We start from the raw sequence: 21,975 nt of genomic DNA on the forward strand, positions 1-21,975 counted from the left end.
GTCTTTTGATGATTTTTTAGTCTTTTGATAAATTTTGATCCAGTTGTATCTAACAGCCATGAGTGCTCCCAGGCTCTGTCCTGGATCCTTTTCTGCTCTTTCTCTACACTTGATTATTTTATCAGCTTCCTTGGATTCAATGATCATCTTTAAGCAAATGATTCTTATATCAATATATCCAATCTTAAACCTTTTGTTTTGAATCTCCACTCACATATCTCAAATTGAATATACTAAATATTTCTTAAACTTCACATGTTCAAAATTGAATGCATTTCTACCCCAACCCTCCCCTCTTGCTTACTATTAAGCAATAGGGTTGAGCATCCTCAGCTCCTCACTGCTCCTTATCCTCCATCTCAATATCCAATCTGTTGTCAAGTCATATTGCTTCTGTCTTTATAAAGCATCTTACATACTTCACTTTCTCTTCTTTGACGCTGCCACCGACTAGATACAGGGCCATATCTGGACAATCAATTGCAATAAGCTGCTAGTTGATCTTCTGCCTCAATTCTCTTCCCAGACTAGGTTGTCTTCCACTCAGCTATCCAATTGACATTTCTAAAGCATCATGTGATCATTTAACCAATTCCTATTATCTCTAGAATCAAATATAAAATCTTCTGTTTGGCTTTTAAACTCCTTCCTAAACCAATCCTTTTTTTTTTTTTTCCTTTTTTCTTCCCTCTACAATCTCTGAAATCCTGTGATACTACTTTTGTTCCACACACAAGACACTGAATCTCTAGACTGGGTATTTTCACCGGCTGTTCCCTATACCTAGAATGCTCTTCCTATTCATATCCACTTATTGGTTTCCTTCAAGTTCTAGTTAAAATTCCACCTTTTAAAATAAGTCTTTCCTGATCCTCCTTAATGTGCCTTCTCTCTGTTGATTATCTTCAATTTATGTTGTCTATATATTGCTTGTACATATATAAACATTTTCTTCTCTATTAGACTTAGAGCTTCTTGAGAGCAGTGAATTATTCTTCCCCCTTTCTTTGTATCCCCAGGGCTTAGGGCCTCACACAAAGTAGACATTAAATAAATGCTTATTGTCTTGACTTATTGTACGAATTGATAAGGATCTGCACTGAGTTGGAAGCTGTATAAATACAAAAATAATTGATTCTGAGAGTATTTATGGAAGTAGTACCATCCCAACTTGGTCATTAATGAAATTTGGTGTAGGGAAGGAGAGCAGAGTTATACTGATGGAAGATAGGCCTGACACTAAGGCAGAATTGGGTTCAGATTCTATCTCTTACAAATACTAGCTCTGTGATCGTGGGTACTTTTTCAGTTCTCTCAGGAAAGTTTCTCAAATTGCAAATTATAGATGAGTTGCTGATCTGTACTAATAGAGAATTTTCATGAAACTAGCACCAGTTCAAATAGCAGAAACCAAGCATCTCAACATGATAATGAAATCACAGATTCAGACCAATATAATAATAATAAAAAAAATGAGAGAGATAGTATGAACATTACTCAAAAATTGTGATCCTGGAAGATTGGGAGGAAGAGGAAAAAGTTGCTTGCTAGGGTTGAGGAATGAGGCTGTAAATTTGATATATGCTAAATTTCTGGCATGGTTGAAACATGATTGAAAGTAGAAATGTCCCCATAGGCTACTGATGATACAGAACTAAAATAGATATTGAATTCAAGATTGAAGATGAAGATTTGAGAGTCAATTATATAGAAACAGTTTAAGAATGAGAGTAGATAAATTCACTAAATTGCAAGAATAAAAGGAAAAGAACATAAGGTCCAAGACTAATTGCCTGATAAATAGAGAAAAGAGGAGCCAGTGAAGGAGACAATTAGAGAGACAGAAGAATGAAAAAGGTACAATATTATAGAAAGGGAGAATTGAAAAGATTTCCTAGAAAGGGATGCTCAGTAACATCAAGTGTAGCAGAAAAATCAAGAAAAATTAGACCTTAAAGGAATCCATTAGAGTCAGAAGAAACTAGTTATTTCTTTGTAGTAACAAGACTGGAATACATATTGCAGAGGGGCCTAAGAAGGGAGTTGGTAGTAAATATAAGCAGTTGGTATAGGCTGCCAATTTGATGAGATATATTATGAAAGATGGCAGGGAAGTAGAATGTGTCATGGTACTTTGCTAACAGTTTCTAAATTTGGCAACCTTAATTCTTAGAGAACTCCATTGTCTTTTATTATATATTCACAGATTCAGTTTAATTATTGGGTGCTTACTATATAACAGGTACTGTGCTAGAAACTGGGGAGACAAATGTGACAGGAAATGGGTGCTATAACCAGTGCCTGGACCTGGCTGTTGTTCAAGCATTTACCCTTGTCAGTCATCTGCTCCACCTATCATCATAAGGCACTCTGGGGTGTTACAACCTTGATGTCCTCCTTTATTCTTTACTATCTTTTAAATTGCCATCTTTTGCCAAGCCCTGTCAATTTTACCTTTGTAACATCTTTTCTAAACGCTTCCTTTTTTACTCTGATATTACCATCACCCTTGGGGTAGGCTTTCTTCAACTCACCCCTAAGCTATTACAATAGTCTGCTTGATGGTTTATTTGATTTAAGTTTCTCCCCATTCCAGTTTATTCTCAACTCAGCTGACAAATTAATTATTGCTGAAGTGCAGATCCTACCCCTTGTAACCTTTCCCTCCCCAGCCCCAGATTTTAGTGGCTCCTTATTACCTCCAAGATCAAAAACGAAGTTCTCTGTTTGGCATTCAAAGCCGCCCTTCTATCTTTCTAGTCTTTTTATTGCAGTTTTTAAATCAGTGACACCAGTTTCCTTGCTGTCCCTCAAACAAGACTATCCCTGAGTATAATGACATGATACAACTCTTCTCCTAATAACCTTATAATAATTATATTGGAGATAATATTATTGAGTCATTTTATGTCCAACTGTTTGTGATCCCATTCTAATATTTGGAATACTTTCCCTCCTTTTCTCTGCTTCTTGGCTTCCTTAATTTCCCAGTTAAAATCCCATCTTTTACAAAAAGACTTTTCCAGTTCCTTTCTTATATCTTTCCTCTGTTGTACTTTCTATCTATTCTATATATAGTTTGTTTGTACATAGTTGTAAGTATGTTGCTTTCCCAATTAGATTGTGAGATCCTTAGGGCAGGAACTGTTGGTATCACCACAGTTAAACACAGTGCTTGGCTTATATAAAGAGCTTAATAAATGCTTATTGAATGATTTCTAATCTCCTGGTTTCTCCTTTCCACAGTCAGAGCAGTTGTCTGCCACTCACCCATTAGCCCTGTCTCTTTGTAGTTACCAACTAGATTCTCATTGTAGTGTAGAAGTTGGGTCTGCATATCCAGCCAAGCCTCATAGCTTAGTCCCCATCATACTCAGAAAAATTCCCTTTCATCTTGAAACCACTGATTTTCATTCAAGATCACTTACAAAACATTCTCTATAAAATTTAAATCACAATAGTAGTAATACATTAAGGATGGCCAATATAAATATACTCAAGCTTTCCTAGCCTAAAATCCATCCAGTTTTCATACCAACCTCCATATGATAGTCAGGTTGAAACCCTGAAAGTTCAAACAACCCTGCCAACCTGGAGCAGCCAAGATCATTCATTCAAAGTTTTTCAGGGACAGCCTTCCAAGCTGTGAGGACCACCAGAAGTTTGTTTGGATAAGGTATGAATGCTATAGAAGGTTAGTGACATGATACAACCCTTCTATTAATAACCTTATAATGGTTATATTGGAGATGTTATTGTTATTGAGTCATTTCAGTCATGTCCAATTCTTTGTGATTCCATTTGAGGTTTTCTTGTTAAAGATACTAAAATGGTTCATCACTTTCTTCTTCAGCTTATTTTACAGATGAGGAAATTAAGGCAAACAAGTGACTTGCTCAGGATCACTTAGTTACTAAGTGTCTAAGTCAAATTTGAACTCAGATCTTCCATATATATATGTGCATGGTACAAGGGATAAGCTATAGATGAGTTAAAAGTTTCATGGAGAAAATGACACATGAGTGGACCATGAAGGAGGAGAAGGATTTCAGCAGGAAGAGAGAAGAAAAGAGAAAATATCTTTTTTTTCACGGAGGTAGCACCAGTTCAAATCTTCTATTCAAAGAGACAATTGGTAACAAATACATCTTTAATACACCCATAATTCTATGTTCACCAAAAATTGCTGAATAACTTGAGTGTTCAAAGAAGGGAGACAGTGTGGTCCAGTGAAAAATGCCTAACCTTGGAGTCACAGGCCATGAATTTGTATCTTGATTCTGACATTTATTACCCATACAACCTTGGGCAGGGCATTTAACTACTCTTTTCACCTCAGTTTCCTTGTCTTAGTGGTCTTATGTGCCTGAAATGTATCTCTCCCCATCTTTTCTTATAGAATCTCTAACTTCTTCCAAAGAATATACAAATACCCAAATTCAAATGTTACTTCTTATACAAGGGCTTTCCTGAACTTCCCTTTTTAAAGCTCTTTGCATATACTTTGTACTTTTGCATGTATATGAGTTAAGGTTGGTCTCATTTAGTGGTTTGCAAATCCTTTGGGAATAAGAGTTGGACTAAAAAAAATAAAGTAAAAAATAAGAAGGTTAGAGTAGATGAACTCTCAGGTCTTATCTACATTTAGGCTATGATTCATGAAATTTTGTTGTTGTTTAGTCATGATCTCATTTGTGGTTTTCTTACTAAAGATTCTAGAGTGGTTTGCCATGTTCTTCTACAGCCAATTTTACAGATGAGAAAACTGAGACAAATAGGGTTAAGCTTGAGCTTAACATAACTAGTGAGTATCTGAGACTAGATTTGAATTCACAAAGACTTAGCTTTTAGGCTTATCTACTGTGCCTGGGTGTTCTAATAAGAGACTTAGATCTTCCTTAATTTAAATGAAAAGGTTCTTGATTCAATATCAGATATTTATACCAGCTATCTATTCAGATTGTATTTTGTACAAGTTGGGGTAGGAGAACTGATTAAGTGAGGAAAGAGGGATGAGAACCCTTCTGTTCTATTCCCAACTCAGTTGTTAATTTACATTATCTTTGATAAATTACTTAAATTCTGACAATCTGTTTCCTCATTCATAAAATAAGGGTAGTAATAATTGTTGTACTAATCTGGGGAGGGGTAATTGTAAGCCTCCAAAGAGATGATCATGAATGTGGTTGTAAAGGTGTAAAGATCATGAAAGGTGGTTGTAAAGTCATCATCATCACCATCTATCACCACTATCATCATCACTATCATCACCATCAAGCATCATCATCCTTATTATTTCTCCTAGAATTCTATTGCTGTCTTAATTTTTAGGGGATGTGCCTTATAGCTAGTGTAGATTAGTTCTGAGCCCTCCTTGTGGGAGAGTATTTTTAAATCTGGAAAGTTGCAGAGATTTAGGAAGATTAGAAGAGAATAGAAAAGAGAACAACCTAATTATGGCAGGCAGTGTGTTATATAATTCAATTAAACAAAATTTGTTAAACACAGACAATGTGCAAATCACTGGGCATATGGAAATCAAAATAAAATATTCTTTACCTTAAAGGAACTTATATTCTACTGAAGCAATGATTCCCAACTGTTTCTGTTTCTTGAAAACTTTTGAACAACAACAAAACGAATTTTTGACTTACAAAATAATTTAATATATTTATAAAATTTGCAATTATTATTGCTCAAAATTCCATTAAAGAGTTCTGAGAATGAATTTCTTGAACCATCATTGGGAACTCACAAGTTATTTTTAAATCACTAAAGGGGACCATCTCATTAAGGGATACAACTTGTACATATAAGTAAATGCAAACTACATGCATAGTATCTTTAAGAGAGAAAATCTAAAAAGCCCTTATGCAAGGGATGGTATTTCCTCCATATTTTGGACAAAACTAGAGATTCTAAAGCCAGAGGTGAAGAGGGAATATATTTTAGATATGTGGTACCACCTATCTAAACATATGGAGTTGAGAGACACAATGTCATGTATGAGAAATAGTTAGCAAATGGGTTTTACTGATAACTTGATTTAGTAGTAAGTAGAAAGGAGAATAATATAAAATAAGGCTAGAAAAATAGGGAAAAGCCATACAGGGAAGGACATCAAATACTACACTGTTGCCTTTGTAGTTTATGTTAGAAGATTTTGTATTTTATTCACTGAAAAATTTTGAGTAAAGGCGTAACATAATAACAATTGTTGTTGTTGAGTCAATTCAATTGTGAACCCATTTGGGATTTTCTTGGCAAAGACACTGGAATAATTTGTCATTTCCTTCTCCAACTCATTTTATAGATGAGGAAACTGAGGCAAACAGAGATAAGTGATTTTTCCAGGGGTCACACAGCTTCTAAGTGTCTGAGGCGGGATTTGAAGTTGTGAAGATGAGTCTTCCAAGTCCAGTGCTCTATAATACTTGGGTTCAAATCTCAGCTCTGTCATTTATGATATCTTGTGTGACCCTGGCTTATAATTTTCCATCTCTACATTCCAATTTCTTCATGTGGAAAATTGACAGTTCATGTGGACTAATTGGTCTCTAAAATCCTTTCACTTCTAAAACTTGTTACTAGGCTACATTTGAGTAAACTAGTCTTGGGTTTGTAGTTTTGTATTTGACTTTGTCACAATAAGCACAAGTTTATTTCAGACATTTGAATTCCTCTATCATGCATGTTATTCTTTAAAAAAAAATCCCTCAGAATTAAAAAAAAAAGCCACTTTGAAGTTTGTTAAAGGCATTTCCTACCAATTATACATTTTCCTTGAAAGGCTAAATCTTTGTCTCATGAAGTAAAGATGATTATTAGTCTGCTAACTGTGATCTGTAATTTCATATATGGAACATCAAACCTTTTTGTGTTTAAAAATGTCATGCTGAACTGCCTCTTAATGAAGATTCATTTATCTTTTTCACACTGCCAAATCTAGTCCATGGGGGAATTTCCTCCTCTTGGTCCACATGAATAGGTCCCATTATTGCTAATGCAAGTTTTGCACATGCTTGATGAGGTGAATAGGCATTGAAATCATCTCCATTTAGCTCTTGTGAAATGATTTTCAGCTAGCTATTTCAAGATTTCAATGGTGATCTACCCTTCTTCCTGAAAATGCATAATTTGACATTAATTTAGGGGTGTCTGGTGATGGTTTTATGGTTGTGTTATTGATTAGATGGAAATATTCTTTTCCTTCCATTTCAGCTGGGTGGTGAAATATTTATAATCTTCAAGAGACATCAAATTTAATTTCTTATAATGCTTATTCTATAGCTCACGTAATCACGGCATACCTGCAAAACTGAACTTCTGGAATTTGTAGTCTTCAGGTCATGGTGTTGACCATGGCTTCTCAAGATGCCCAGAACTTCTTCCAGCCTCTTTCTTCTTGGATGTCACGGGTGTATGAAACTGTTCAACAAATTGGAGATACTTTATCTGCTTCCTTCGTGAATTTAAGTAAGCAGAATCCTCAGTTAAATGGTGAACTGGACTCAAAGGTGAATGATGATGATGATGTTAAAGAGAGTGATTTGGAAGATGGAGCAAAACAAGACAATGCTCAGACCCAGGATTGCATGGACTCTGTATTGCTTGAAACTAATCATTTCTCTGTGGGAAGTTATAATACTGATTTTTGGGATCTGAAACAAAGCCCCCTTGGGGACTCTAGTTCCATAGCATCCCAACAACCCCATCCCACCTATCATAATCCAAAGCAGCCACCCAGGCTTTCTCCTGTTCTTGAGAAAAGTTGCCATCTTGAAAAGCCAAGCCAGAATCTTCAATATGGCTTTGAGAATCAAGCTCCTGAATCTTTAGAAAACATTAATGGAGAAGAGCAAGGTAAGTTAACAAGACATTGTCTTTGTTGCATTCTCTCAAAACTGCCATTCCCTTTATTTTATTTTGATGTATTTTGAGTTATTATACTATTCATTTTTTGTATGCATTTCAGGTGATTATTTCTTATTGAGAAATTCAAGCCCTGTATGAACTTTAGAAATTCAGAAATTAAAGAGATAATATATTTGTGAGATGCCCAATGCATAAGTTTTAGCTACAGACTGAATTTATAGAGGGGGAGAGCACCTTGCTTTATGAGCTTATAATAAAGGTTATAGAATGGTAGATTTAGAACTACAAAGGACTAAGATTGTGAGCTCCTTGAGGGTAAGAATCATCCTTTGCTTCTTTTTTGTATTTCTGGCACTAAGAATAGTAACTGGCACATAGTAGGTGCTTAATAAATGTTTACCAATTTTTGAATGATTGACTTAAGATAATCTTTTCCAACCCTTTCATTTTATAGATTAGGAAGCAGGTTAACCAAGGGGTAAATGACATGCTCCAAATCACACAGATTAGTGATGGAATCAGGATACATACCCAGATTCTTTGACTTTAAATTGTAATCATTTTATTTTTTTAATTTAGTATTTTATTTTCTTCTAATTACATGTAAAAATAAAATTTTAACATTCACTCAATTTTTTTTTGTGTGTGTGTTTCAAATTCCTCTTTCAATAATCCTTTTCCTACTGCACCTGTTGAACAGGAGGTTCTGGTAAACTGTTTGAGGAGCATCTTATGCACACGTCATGATGATTCAAAAAAAGCATTCTCACTTGTTTCCCTGTGTTAGGAATCTCTAGATGTTACTATATTATTCAGTGTGAAATCCTGTGCAAAAACTATCCTTGTTGCAGGATTTTTAGTTGACAACATTCCAAGAACACTTCTCACAGTGTTTCACTGAGATGTGTGATGACAGCAACTAGAAAATCATTGCAACAGGAACAGTTCTTCTTATTTTTTTTTCGGAAAAAAAGAGTGAAGTATTCAACATAGATTGCCCACAAACCTACTTACTCCTTTACTGTGTCATCACCTAGCACATGGCAGATGTCCCCTCAATGTTTGATGATGATAAAAAGGTCAATGATAGCTACCATTTGTTTAACTTTTAAAAATTTTCAGAGCTTTATGTGTATTAATTCATTTTATTTTCACAACAACCACAGGAAACAGCCCATTTTCCTTTTTGAATTCTATAATCTTGTTGCACTGGTTAATTTCAGAGAATAATCTGAACAAAGTCCTCCATCTCCCATCTTCATGCCTATGTGCCAGTTAACCTCTATGTCTGCAGTGCTCTTCACTGTAATCATCCTCCACCTAACACCTTCATTTCTTTGGAGTCCTTCAAAACTCTTTTCAAATCCTTATTTCTTCAGAAGACCTTGCTTGGTCCTGCCCACCTTCCTTTCTTTCACATTCCCTCTATTGTATATTTATCTTAATAATCATAACAAGGACTTCTATTTATTTAGCATTTTAAAGTTTATAAAACTCAGTACAAAATACAAAAGGCCCCAATAGCTTAAAACTGCTTCAAGGTTTTCAGGACATTTTGTATTACCTCATTTTATCTCACAATGATCATGGAAATTAGATGCTATTGCGATTCTCCTCCTTTTACAGATGATGAAACAGGGGCAGAGGGTAAATGACTTGCCTACAATCTAATGTCTGAAGCCAGATTTGAACTCCTTTCTTCCTTACTTCAACAATACTTTTCACTAGGCTACTTAGCTACCTTTTTATATAATGGAAACTATGTTCTAAGGAGACCAAACCAGTCTGATTAGTCTCAATATTTCCTTTGGGTTTGTGATTTTCATAACTGTAGTAATGGAGTTACTGTTAATTTAAGAGTGGAGATTTCAGTCAAGTAGGAAAATTGGAGTATTAGCACAAGGTCTGATTTTAAAGTAGTAACACAAATTCCTTTTAGGAATAGGCTATCCTGCCTAAGCACTATTGAATTCTTTTCTTTAGGGGATCTGGTGCATATGATATGGTAGAACAACACAAATGACTTCTGCAGAAACATGCAATTTGAAGAAATGTCTTTACAAAAGGCATTAGTTTTATAGAAATGGTATATTTTTTTGGGGGGGGAGGAAATCTGAACTTATTATTTCATTGGTGTTTCCAGAACTCTTGGTCAGGAAATTCTACCATTGCAGACAGGCAACAGTATTGCAATTTATATGATTGGAGAGTTCCCTGAGACATGGAAGAGTTAAATTATCTAAATCAATAAGAAATTTAAGAGTTAGAAGCATCTGAATTCATATCCTACTTAATTTATTACTATCTGCAAGTCACTTAACCTTTCTGAGTTTCTTAATCTGTAAAATGGTGATAATAATGGCACCTTCCTCCCTGGGGTGTTGTGAGGACAGAATGAGATAAGGGGATTTGTAAACCTGAAAGTGCTATATAAATGCTAGCTACTTTAGCTGTCACACAGTCACTATTAGTGGTGGTCCTGGATCCTAGGCTTACTATCCATCTACTATAATGTGCAGCTTCTCTCTTTGTAGCAGAAGATTATAGATTTAGACATGGAAGGAAACTTGAAGATTCATCAAATTCAATCTTCTCCTTTTACAAAAGAGGACACTCATACATAGACAAGAGAAATGACTTTCTAAAGATAACTAAAACTAGAGGCAAGGAGCAGAGCCAGAATTTGAAACCAGGTTCTCTGATTTTAAATTCATCTAGCTATCTATTATCTATGTATCTATGTATCTATCTATCTATGATCTATCTATCTATATTTTTTAGCTGAGGCAATTGGGGTTAATTGATTTGCCCAGGGTCACACAGCTGGGAAATGTTAAGTGTCTGAGGTCACATTTGAACTCAGGTCCTGACTTCAGGGCTGGTGCTCTAGCCCCTGCACCACCTACTTGCCCCAATCCATTGATATTTTTGAGACATTCCACTACTCCAGTTCACTTTCCTAACCTTTTGCCATTTGAGGCTTCATCTAAAACCTAAAACAAAAGAACAGCTAGGTAGCACAGTAAGTAGAGCTCCTAGTCTGTAGTCAGGAAGATTCATCTTTCTCAATTCAAATTTTGCATCAGACATTTATGAGCCATGTGATCCTGGGCAAGTCACTCAATCTTGTTTACTTCAGTTTCCTCATCAGTAAAAATGAATTGGAGAAGGAAAAGTATCTCTGCCAAGAAAATCCTAAATGGGGTCATGACTAAAATAACTGTTTAGCAGAGTTTTATGACTTTACAATGAGATTAAGTTATAGTGCATCAGGGATGTTATTGTACAATTATGTTGGTAGGGGCAAACAAACAGAGGAATTAGAGGGGAAAGGAGATCTTCCCTTTTGCTTTGTGACATAGTCAATATGATAATATTTATAAAAAATGATTGGCACATAGGTGCCACATAATACTCCTTTCTTTCCCCTGTGTCCCCCTTTTCAAGAATGACAGTCAGATTTAACCTTTTCAAACAGCATTTATTCAGGTATATTATCTTTGATGATAAGGAAAGTACTTTCACAGTTTTCACATTATTCTACTGATGCTCCCTATCTTCTTTTATCTAAATTAAATTGTGATTGTGTAAAATCTAGACTTCCTCAAAATCCACGAGGGTAGAGTCTTTGTTGTATTCTTTTGTGTGCTCCCTACAAAAATCAGTACCCCATGCATAAAAGGCACTAAATAATTATTTGTTATATATTGAATAATATTCTGAATCAGATGAACTCAAAAATAAGATCTTGAGGTAATCTCCAAAGATTGACATTGCACTATATCTGGGCTAATGACAAGATTCCTTAATTTTGAATATTAATTTTTGCATATTTATTATCCCTGTTCATGATCAGGTGAGAAAATGTAAGAACACTTAAAGAAATGATTATTAAAATACATCATTTAATACATGCCTGCTATTAATTTTTCATGTAAATTTATGTAGATGTTAGATTAATACAATGAATGGTCAATATTTTTTAATTTAATATTTTTTCCCCAGTTACATTTAAAATAATTTTTTATATTAGTTTTCAAAACTTTTGAGTTCTAGGCACTCCCCCTTACCCCCACCCCAGCACCCATAGAGAAAGCACATGCAAAGTTATGCAAAACAATTCAATAAAAGTCATATTGTGAAAAAAATATATAGAGCTCCCATTCTAATTAAAAAAAAAAAAACCCTTAAGAAAAATAAAGTTAAGAGGGAGAGAGACAGAGAGACGGAGAAAGACAGAAAGACAAAGAGAAACAGACACACATACACACAGAGACAGAGAGAAAGAGGGAAAAAGAGAGAGAGAGAGAAAGAGAGAGAGAGAGAGAGAGAGAGAGAGAGAGAGAGAGAGAGAGAGAGAGAGAGAAAGAGAGAGAGAGGGAGGGAGAGAGAGAGATTGAAAGAGAGAAAGAATGCTTCATTCTGTAATCAGACACAATTAGTTTCTTCTCTGAGTATGAATAGGACTTTTCCTTATAAGTCTTTCAGAGTAGTCATGGATCATTGTACTACTGAGAATAGCAAAGTCATTTATATCTGGTTATCCCAGAACATTGCTATGACTTTGTTTTACGTACAATTCACTTTACTTGAATTCATGGAGGACTTTCCAGATTTGTTTTTTTCTGAGAGCATCCTGCTCATCATTTCCTACAGAACAATAACATTCCATGAAAATCACATACCACAATTTATTCAGCCATTCCTAAATCAATGGGCATCCCCTCAATTTCCATTTTTTTTGCCTTGAGAAGAGAGCTACTACAAATATTTTTGTATATATGGGGTTTGGCCCTTGGTTTTTTTTTTTTTTTTAATAAATTTGACACAGTTTCCTCTTTGTTTGAAAAATAAGGTCTTATCAGAGAAGCTTACTTCAAAATTCTTTTTATAATTACTATTGCCTGTGGAAGTGTGCCTAAAGGGCTATCAAATTGTACATACTTCTTGATCCAGCAGTGTCCCTGTTGTGCCTATATCCCAAAACAATCATAAAAAATGAAAAAGGACCACATGTGCAAAACTGTTTGTAGTGGCAAGAAATTGGAAATTGAGTGGATGCCCATCAGTTGGAGAATGAATAAGTTATGATATTTGTATATTTTGGAATATGATTGTTCTATAAGAAATGATCAGCAGGATGATTTTAGAGATGCCTGGAGAAACTTACATGAACTGATGCTGAATAAAGTGAGTAGAACCAGGAGAACATTATACATAGCAACAGCAAGATTATACGATTATCAATTCTGATGGACATGGCTCTTTTCAACAGCAAGATGATTTAGGCCAATTCCAATGGTTCTACCATGAAGAGAGCCATCTTTACCCAGAGAGAGGATTGTAGGGACTGAGTGTGGATCACAATATAGTATTTTCACCTTTTTGTGTTTGTTTGCTTGTATTTTGTTTTCTTTCTCATTTTTTCATTTTTGATCTGTTTTTCTTGTGCAGCATGGTAATTATGGAAATATGTATAGAAGAATTGTATATGTTTAACACATACTGATTTACTTGCCATTTGGGGGAGGAGGGAAGGGAGGGAGAAAAAAATTGGAACACAAGGTTTTACAAGCGTGAATATTGAAAATTATCTATGTATGTGTTTTGAAAAAAAAAGCTTTAATTAAAAAAATTGCTATTGCTGACTATTTCCCCCCATTTATTCTATTAACTCCTTTTGCCCTCTTCCAATATGACCTCTCTTTTATCATCCTTTCCCTTCCCATTTTTCCTTCTAATTTCCTGCAGGGTAAGATTTCTATACCAATATTGAATGTGTATGTTATTTCCTCTTTGAGCTAATTCTCACTCACTCTCTCCTCCTCTTTTTCCCCTCCATTATAAAACTTTTTCATACTTATTTTTTTATGACTGATAATTTATACATTTTTCCTTTCTTCCAGTACATTTCTCTCTCACCCCTTAATTTCATCATGTGTTTTAGACATTATTCCTTCATGTTCAACTCATACCTGTGCCCTCTGTCTATATATACTCCTTCAAACTGCCATAATAATGAGACATCTTAATGAATGACAAGTTTCATCCTCACATGTAGGAATGTAAACAGATAAAACTTTTTAAGTCCTATATTATATAATTTTCCTCCTGCTTCTCCTGAATTCTGTTTTGAAATATAGTTGATAATCCTCTTTTTCATTGAATGACCACTTTTCTTCCTAAAGGATTATATTCAGTTTTGCTGTGTAGTTGATTCTTGATGGTAGACCTAGCTCCATAGCTCTGTAGACTATCATACTCTAAATCCTTTGGTCCTTTAATGTAAAAGCTATTAAATCTTGTGTATCCTGATTGTGGTGCCACTATACCTGATTTTTTTCTTTTTTGGATGTTTGCAATATTTTCTCTTTGACCTGGAAATTCCAGAATTTGGTAATAATATTCCTGAGAATTTTCATTTTGGGATCTCTTTCAGGAGGTGATTGGTGGATTCTTCCAATTTCTATTTATCCTTCTGATTCTAGACTATCAGGACAGTTTTCCTTGATCATTTCTTGAAAGATGATGTCCAGACTCTTTTACCATGACTTTCAGGTAGATCAGTAATTTTAAAATTTTGTCTCCTGAATTTATTTTCCAGGTCAGTTGTTTTTCTAATGAGATGTTTCACATTTTTTTTTTTTAAATTGTGTCTTGATGTCTCATAAAGTCATTAGCTTTTATTTGCTTGAGCTTTTCCCATTTGGCTAATTTTGTTTTTTAAGGCATTCTTCTTCTCACTAGCTTTTTGTATTTCCTTTTGCACCACTCTCGATTGTTTTCCTAATTTTTCCTCTATTTCTCTTACTTGATTTTCAAAATCCCTTTTGAGTTTTTCCATGGCCTGAGCCCAATTCTTATTTTTCTTGGAGGCTTTGGATTTAGAGGCTTTGACTTTGTTACCCTTGTCTGAGTCTCCGTTTTGATCTTTCTTGTCATCATAGTAACTTTCTATGGTCAGAAACTTTTTTTGTTGTCTGCTCATTTTCCTAGCCTAGGATTTTAATTCTGTTAAAGTAGGATTCTTTTTTCAAGATGGAGGGTGCACTGTTATATGCTTCAATAATTTTATGCGGCTGTTTTCAGAGATCCTTCTAGATGCCTTGATTACAAGTACTCTTTTCTGCCATGAACTATTAGGAGTCTCCTTGTGCAGGATTAAGTGATTTGACCAGGATCATACATTTAGCAAGTGTCTGAGGCCATGTTTGAACTTACTGTAGCTGTAAGATCTAGTATGCTCAAACAATAGAGTCCTGCTTTGCTGACACTGGGATTAGGGGCTGCACTGGTGTGATTTGTGCTGAGATTGTGCTCCAGGTTCCCACCTTGCTTCCACAGACTTTTTCTGCTGACCTTTTAAGTTGCCTCTGACTGGAAAATGTTCTGCTCCATTTTTTTGAGTGTTCTGATGCTATAAAATTTGTTTAGTTATTATTTAAAGGAATTTGGAGCAGTTTTGGGGAAAGATTCAGTGAGTTTCTACATTTACTTTGCCAGCTTGGCTCCACCTCCCTTAATCAACATTTTTTGATAGATAAGCTAATATATCACAGGGTAAGAGCAAAGCTATCTTAATTAGGGAGGGCTTACTGCATGTTGTAAAGTTCCAAAGTAGGATTTTTAAAGGATCTGGAAGAACAGAAAGGCTATTCAAAATGGATTTTCTATGGAAAGTACTATGTCTTCAATGTCCATAAGAAATATATCAACTTCTATTAGTTTAGCAGGGACAAGGATGCAAAGGGTATAAAAGAATCTGTAAAGTATATAGGATACTACTCAACCCAGGAATTTAAGAAGGAAAATTTAAAATTTGGATTATACTTTGAAATCCATTACAAGTCATTTGATCCTTCAAATCATTTAAAGCCCTTGACAATGTAAACAAAATAAAATGGTACCTGTAGATGTATGCATGGCATCTGAACACTTTTTCTTTGGAGGAAGTTTTCATATACTGAGAATTTCTTAAAATCCTCATGAGAACTTTATTCATTTTTAGGATGAAAACGTTTTTTAGTTTTTGCAAGGTTATTGAGGTTAAATGACTTGCCTGGGGTTACTCAGCTAGTAAGTGTTTAGAGTCTGAGGCTGAATTTGAATTCAGGTCCTCCTGATTCCAGGGCCAGTGTACTATCTACTGTTCCATTTAGCTATCCCCTTAAGCAGTTTTTTTTTTTCAAATCTAGAACATTATGGGTTTATTTCTTTTGTGTTTTTCATAATTTCAGTAATGTCCAAGTCTTTATAAAGACTTTTGGTGTTTTCTTGACAAAGATATTGGAATGGTTTGCTATTTTCTTCTCCAGATCATTTTACAGATGAGGAATTGAGGCAAACAGGGTTAAATAATTTGACTAGGGTCACACATTTTGTAAGTATCTGAGACCATATTTGAATATAGGAAGATAAATATTCCTGATTCCAAGTCCAGCACTTTATCTACTGTGCCACCTAGGTGCTTTTTTGTATTAGGCAATACTATATTAACTAACTAATAAACTAGTTGAGAAGCTTACACCATTTTATTACTTGATCCCAAGAGACCTGAAAATATGATGAACGCTTTTCCTTCTTGAAGTTAACTTGGGACAATAGAATTAGGAAGATATTCTTTTTGGTATGTATGTGGGGGAAAAGGCCAGGGAGAGGATTTTCAATTTAGCCTTTCAAAGCCAAATAGAATGAAATTATCAATTATCTGTTGAGGATAGAATTCATTCTGTCTGTAAGGTTGGTTTAAACAAAGCATGAAAGAGATGAGGAGTTCTAGTCTATAGATCCCACAAGGCATTCATCACATTCTCTTCACTTATTCCAACAAAATGGGAGCTGTGAGTGCTATATAGGATTTGGGATGAAACAGACACTCTAGATAAATTCACTCAGGATGTTATAGATGGAGGAACATGCTTAAAATGACTCTGGAGAATGTCTAGCTTTCTTAATTTCCCTGATGTGATATAAACATATTCTTCAAATTCAAGTGTTTTCCTCTCAGTGAACAAAATCTCATCACTCTCCCCATCTTTGTCTTACAAATTAACAAAAAAAACCTAATTATTTAATCATCTTATAACTTACTGTGGGCTTATAAACAATTAGACAGTAAATTCAGTGTGTGAGTATGACAACACTTTAATGCCTTTGCATTTCACCTGATGGTTAAAGAGTTTTGAAGTGTCAGTTGGTATGTGTGAACTGTCTTTCAGTGTTTGCTCTGGCCTTTCCTTAATCTTAAGGTAAAGCGCAAAGGCTGTTTGACCTTTCTGTACTCAAGGGAGACATTCAAAAATATGCCAGTAAATTCTAGTATTTTAACAGCAATTTATGCTTCTATGATTTAAAAAAAAACTAACCCCAAACCAAAAAACAACAACAAGACAAAAAAGCCTTGTGGAACAAGCCTTTTTGCTTTAACCTTGAATTCTTTTCAGAATTTTGTGTCTTGATTTTATTTTTACTTAATCCACCATGCTTTTACTCCACAAAAGAAGATTTTAAGCTAAATTGGCCCCAAACAAGAGGGATGCTGAATGCTTTTTGTTACCATGGAAACAATTCTGGGCACTTACTGAGGACCTGGTTGCCAATAGTAATGTAACAGAGAAAATAGATACACTTCATTTAGTGGTCGCCAATGATTAAGAGGCAGAGAGACCACTTATAGAGTCATGCCAGTATAGGCTTTACAGTTTAAAAAACCAAAAAGCCAAAATACCAGACTTTCAGTAAAAAAGCATTTATGACACCTTTGATATGTGTTGGGAAGGAGATATAATTGCAGTTAAAATTCATATTTGTTTTCCATTTGGCATCTTATATCATTTTAAAGGCTGGTTTTTAACCACATGTATTTGTTTCCAAGAAATATGCTCACTATTTCCTGAAATAGACCTTCTAATGGAATTAATGTGTTCCAAGTACATTGGAGTATAGAACTTTAAAAACAATCTTTGGCTAAATGGAATGTAAAGAAAAACATCGAACAGCAGGCTTTGAAAACTTGATGAAGTAATTTGACTTTTCATTGAGAGTACTGCACTGGGCTAATGTGGCATGTGATGACTAGAGGGAAGTCTTATAGGGTCCCTACCAGCTGGTATCCACCCTAAGTGGAACGGCATTCTTTGTTTCTGTCAGAGGACTTGGCCTTTCTATGACTTCTGGGGCTATTAATGGTGTCAGTGGATGGTATATTATTGGACTTGATACCTGTTACAACTGTGTACAAATTAGCCCATATTATAACATGGTTAATGGATAGCACCACCTTTTTGGCTCCTTTTCTTCTGGGGTTTTGCTTCTCAATTATGAGCTCAGAAACATTTTCTATAATAATCCAATCATCATTCCCCAGAAATGAGACTTCCAAATCAGTCTAGCTGCCCCCAGTTGCCCAGGAAAACCCAAATGAGTTTTTCTGTTATAGTTTAGAAATAGCAAAAAAAAAATCTGAGTGGTTATCTGATATGAATGCTTTAAGAAATACAGCTATTTAGAAAATACTTTGAAAGATGATCTATAATTTCCATAGTCCTAAATTTTAAGAAAAACAAATGGTTATTATTATTCTTACTTATTTTGCTGGTTCTGTCATTTTTCCTCTGAATAAATTTATAGGCTTAACTTAATCTTTCAGAAACAGACAGAAATAGAATAAGTTAGAAAGAAAAAAAAGAAAATAATTGTTTGGTTCTCCTCCCCGACCTTCTCTTTCACCCCATGACTTTAACCATTCTCTTTCTCTGTGCAGGTTAATTTGAAATCTATGACTGTCCTGACCTTTCTTCTAAATAATAGCAGCTAACATTTATTAAACATTGATTGTATGTGGAGCTCTAAATACTCATTTCAATTGGGTCTCACTAGCTCCTTGAGCTAATTAGTTAAAAACTGACTTCATACTTGCCCTATCATAATGACTTAGATATTTCTATCTATGTACTGTAGGGTTGTTTTTTACTTTTTTGTCTCTTTTATTTCTAATATCAACTAGATCAATTAATTAACCACTCAGTTGTCAGTTCTAACCATTCCATTTCTGTAACTTCTTGAGTATGTTTTTCTCCATCCTTCTTTATTCCGACTGCCATTAATTTAGGATAGACCTTCATTATTACATGCCTGGACTATTACACTAACCCCCATTTTGGGACTTATAACCACTCTCTACCCATTTCTAGTCTGTACTTCATAGCAATGTCAAATAATGTTTGCTGGACATTTATCTATCCTTGTTATTACTCTGCTTAAAATTTTTCAGACTTGAAAGGAGTAGTCATACATGTAGGAGGACCAAATGAGAACAAGTATTGGAGAGTAATCAGGAGTAGAAGATGATTATTAATGTTATGTTGCAGATGGATGGGCATTGAGGGAAAAAAAACCTATCAGATCTGTCAATTAAAGCATCATTGATAAGCTTGGGAAAGAGCAGTTTCAGTTAAATTAGAAGCCAAATCACAACGATTAGAAAAGACAGGAAAGGGAGTGAAAAGGGAGGCAGTGTAAACAGATTTTTTTAGGAGTTTAACTTAGAGGGGGAGGAGGAAAATAGGAGGATAATGAGAGAATGTTAGGGTTAGAAAAATTATTTAAGAATGGCAGAGATCTGGGAGTAAACAGATTTTTTAGGAGTTTAGCTGAGAGGGGGAGAAGGAAAATAGGATGATAATGAGGGGATGTTAGGGTTAGAGAAAATTATTTAAGAATGGCAGAGATCTGGGAGTACTTATACGCAACAGGAAACAAATTAAGAGGTAGGCAGAAATTGAACTTTGGGCAAAGATAGGGGAAAGCAAACTATGGTATGCAAGAACAAACTCTATCTGGAGCTAGATAGGGCTTTTATAAGATAAGTTTATTAAGTTTTCAATGACAGCAACTGTTGCTCTGTCATTGTCAGTCATGTCCAACTCTGTGATTTGGGGTTTTCTTGCCAAAGATACTGGAGTGGTTTGTCATTTTCTTTTCTAACTCATTTACAGATGAAGGAACTGAGCCAAATTGGATTAAATGAGTTGCCCAGGATCACACAACTAGCAAATAAGTGTCCGAGGCCAAATTTGAAGTCAGGAAGATGACTCTATCCATTGTGTCATGTAGGGGCTAATGAGAGTATTTATACCTCAGAAATCAGTGGTATTTGATAAGTACTTGATTTATTGCTTTGCTGATTATTTACCCTGTAAAAAGAGTTAAAAAGTTTGCATGCAGAAAATTTTTCTTTTGATAGCCTTGTTATTAAACATTTATCATCACACCTCTGCATGTAAACCATAGTGTGTAATAATTGAGCAAATTCATTATTGGATGAATGATCTGAATGATCTGACTTTACTATTGTAGATTAATAGACCACTGTCAAGCTGAAAAGATGTCTTTTGTGAAGTGACCCAGGAAGTCCTCCTTGGTCTTGATTATTTTCACTGGTATTGATTAAGATTTTGATTATGATTTTCAAATCATTATATAATATGGAGATAGAAGGGAAATTTAATACTTTGGAGATACACATTATGATCTTGGTGTGCAATAGCAATTGGGCAAATCTAATAAAATGAAATTTATTGGAAATGATTAAAAAAACTTGTATATAGTATATCAAAAAGTAATACACAAGAGCAAAATAGCAATTTTTCATGTTGAGATACAATATTTCATTTGAAAAATGACCTATTTTTGTTTTTAAAAAGTACAGGTTTTATTGACATCAGTTAGAGTGTAATATGGTAGTAACAAAGTAATGTCAGATTGAACTGCATTAATAGGAGAAGAACATCCAAAATGATTTGATAATCACATAGTACACTTTCCTGGGAGGAATTCATATTTAGAGTCTTGCTCTTAGTTCTGAAGGCCATATTTTAGGACTGTTATTAAAACATGCTTCCAGAAGAAGGTGATTGGCTCAGGATGGTTAAGACAGTTGAAATCTGATTGCAAGAAATGATATTTCATTTGCAGAAGAGATTTGGGGGAGAATGAAATAACTATCTTCATGTATTATGAAGAGTAGCTCTATGAAAAGGAAGTTAGAAATATTCTGTTTCAACAAACACAACACTCAATTCAACATTTATTAAAGATCTGGTAGACTCAAAGCCATTCATTATTTTCTGGGGATATAGAGATAGCATGTAAACCCTTACAATCAAGGACCTTAAATATAACGAAGGAAAAGACATGAGGGAGAATGTGGTAAATGCAAATAGGAGGTCCAGGTTTTCATTGTGTATACTTTCAGGAAGGAAAGATCATTTTTACTTAGTGGACTCATATATCAGGGAGTTCTTACAGAAGACATGGTTCTTGAATTTGATCTTGAAAAGAACGGAGGAACTTCAATATATAAAAATGCTTGTTGGAATGGAAAAAGTATGTTATAGGCACAGAATTATGTGAGGATATGGTGAATAAAGGGTATGAGTAGTATGTTCAGCTTAAACTTAGACTATGTGATTGAGAAAGTTTGAGATAAGCAGGTTGAACCCAGATTGTTTTTGGTTGTAAATGCCAGAATAAAGAATTAGGTCTTATTCAAGAATCAATGGGAAAATACTGAAAATTTTTATTTTTTTAATTGATTTTTTATTATTATAGCTTTTTATTGACAAAACATACACATGGGTAATTTTTCAACATTGACCTTTGCAAAAACTTCTGTTTCAACTTTTCCCCTCCTTCCCGCCACCCCTTCCCTAAATGGCAGATAGTCCCATACATGTTAAATATGTTAAAGTATATGTCAAATACAATATATGTATACATATTTATACAGTTATCTTGTTGCACAAAAAAAAATTGGATTTAGAAAAAAGGTAAAAATAACCTGGGAAGAAAAACAAAAATGCAAACAAACCATAACAGAAAGACTGTAAATGCTATGTTGTGGTCCACACTCATTTCCCAGTGTTCTTTTGTTGTGTGTAACTGGTTCTGTTCATTACTGATTAATTGGAACCGATTTGGATCCTCTCATTGTTGAAGATAGCCTCTTCCATCAGAATTGATCCTTATATAGCAATGTTGTTGAAGTGCATAATGATCTTCTGGTTCTGCTCATTTCATTTAGCATCAGTTCATGCAAGT

General features: G+C 34.6%; 1 protein-coding gene across 1 annotated transcript in view; it reads left to right on the forward strand.

Annotated features, from left to right (window-relative positions):
* Positions 1-21,975, forward strand: part of SYT16 (synaptotagmin 16) — a 209,373-nt gene that overhangs the window by 80,480 nt on the left and 106,918 nt on the right. Inside the window, exon 3 of the mRNA XM_051977788.1 lies at positions 7,291-7,863. Within this exon, the coding sequence (XP_051833748.1) occupies positions 7,350-7,863 (514 nt within the window). The 5' untranslated portion in view covers positions 7,291-7,349. The remainder of the gene's footprint in view (positions 1-7,290; positions 7,864-21,975) is intronic.

Source organism: Antechinus flavipes, chromosome 2, assembly GCF_016432865.1.
Source record: "Antechinus flavipes isolate AdamAnt ecotype Samford, QLD, Australia chromosome 2, AdamAnt_v2, whole genome shotgun sequence".
Classification (NCBI taxonomy): domain Eukaryota; kingdom Metazoa; phylum Chordata; class Mammalia; order Dasyuromorphia; family Dasyuridae; genus Antechinus; species Antechinus flavipes.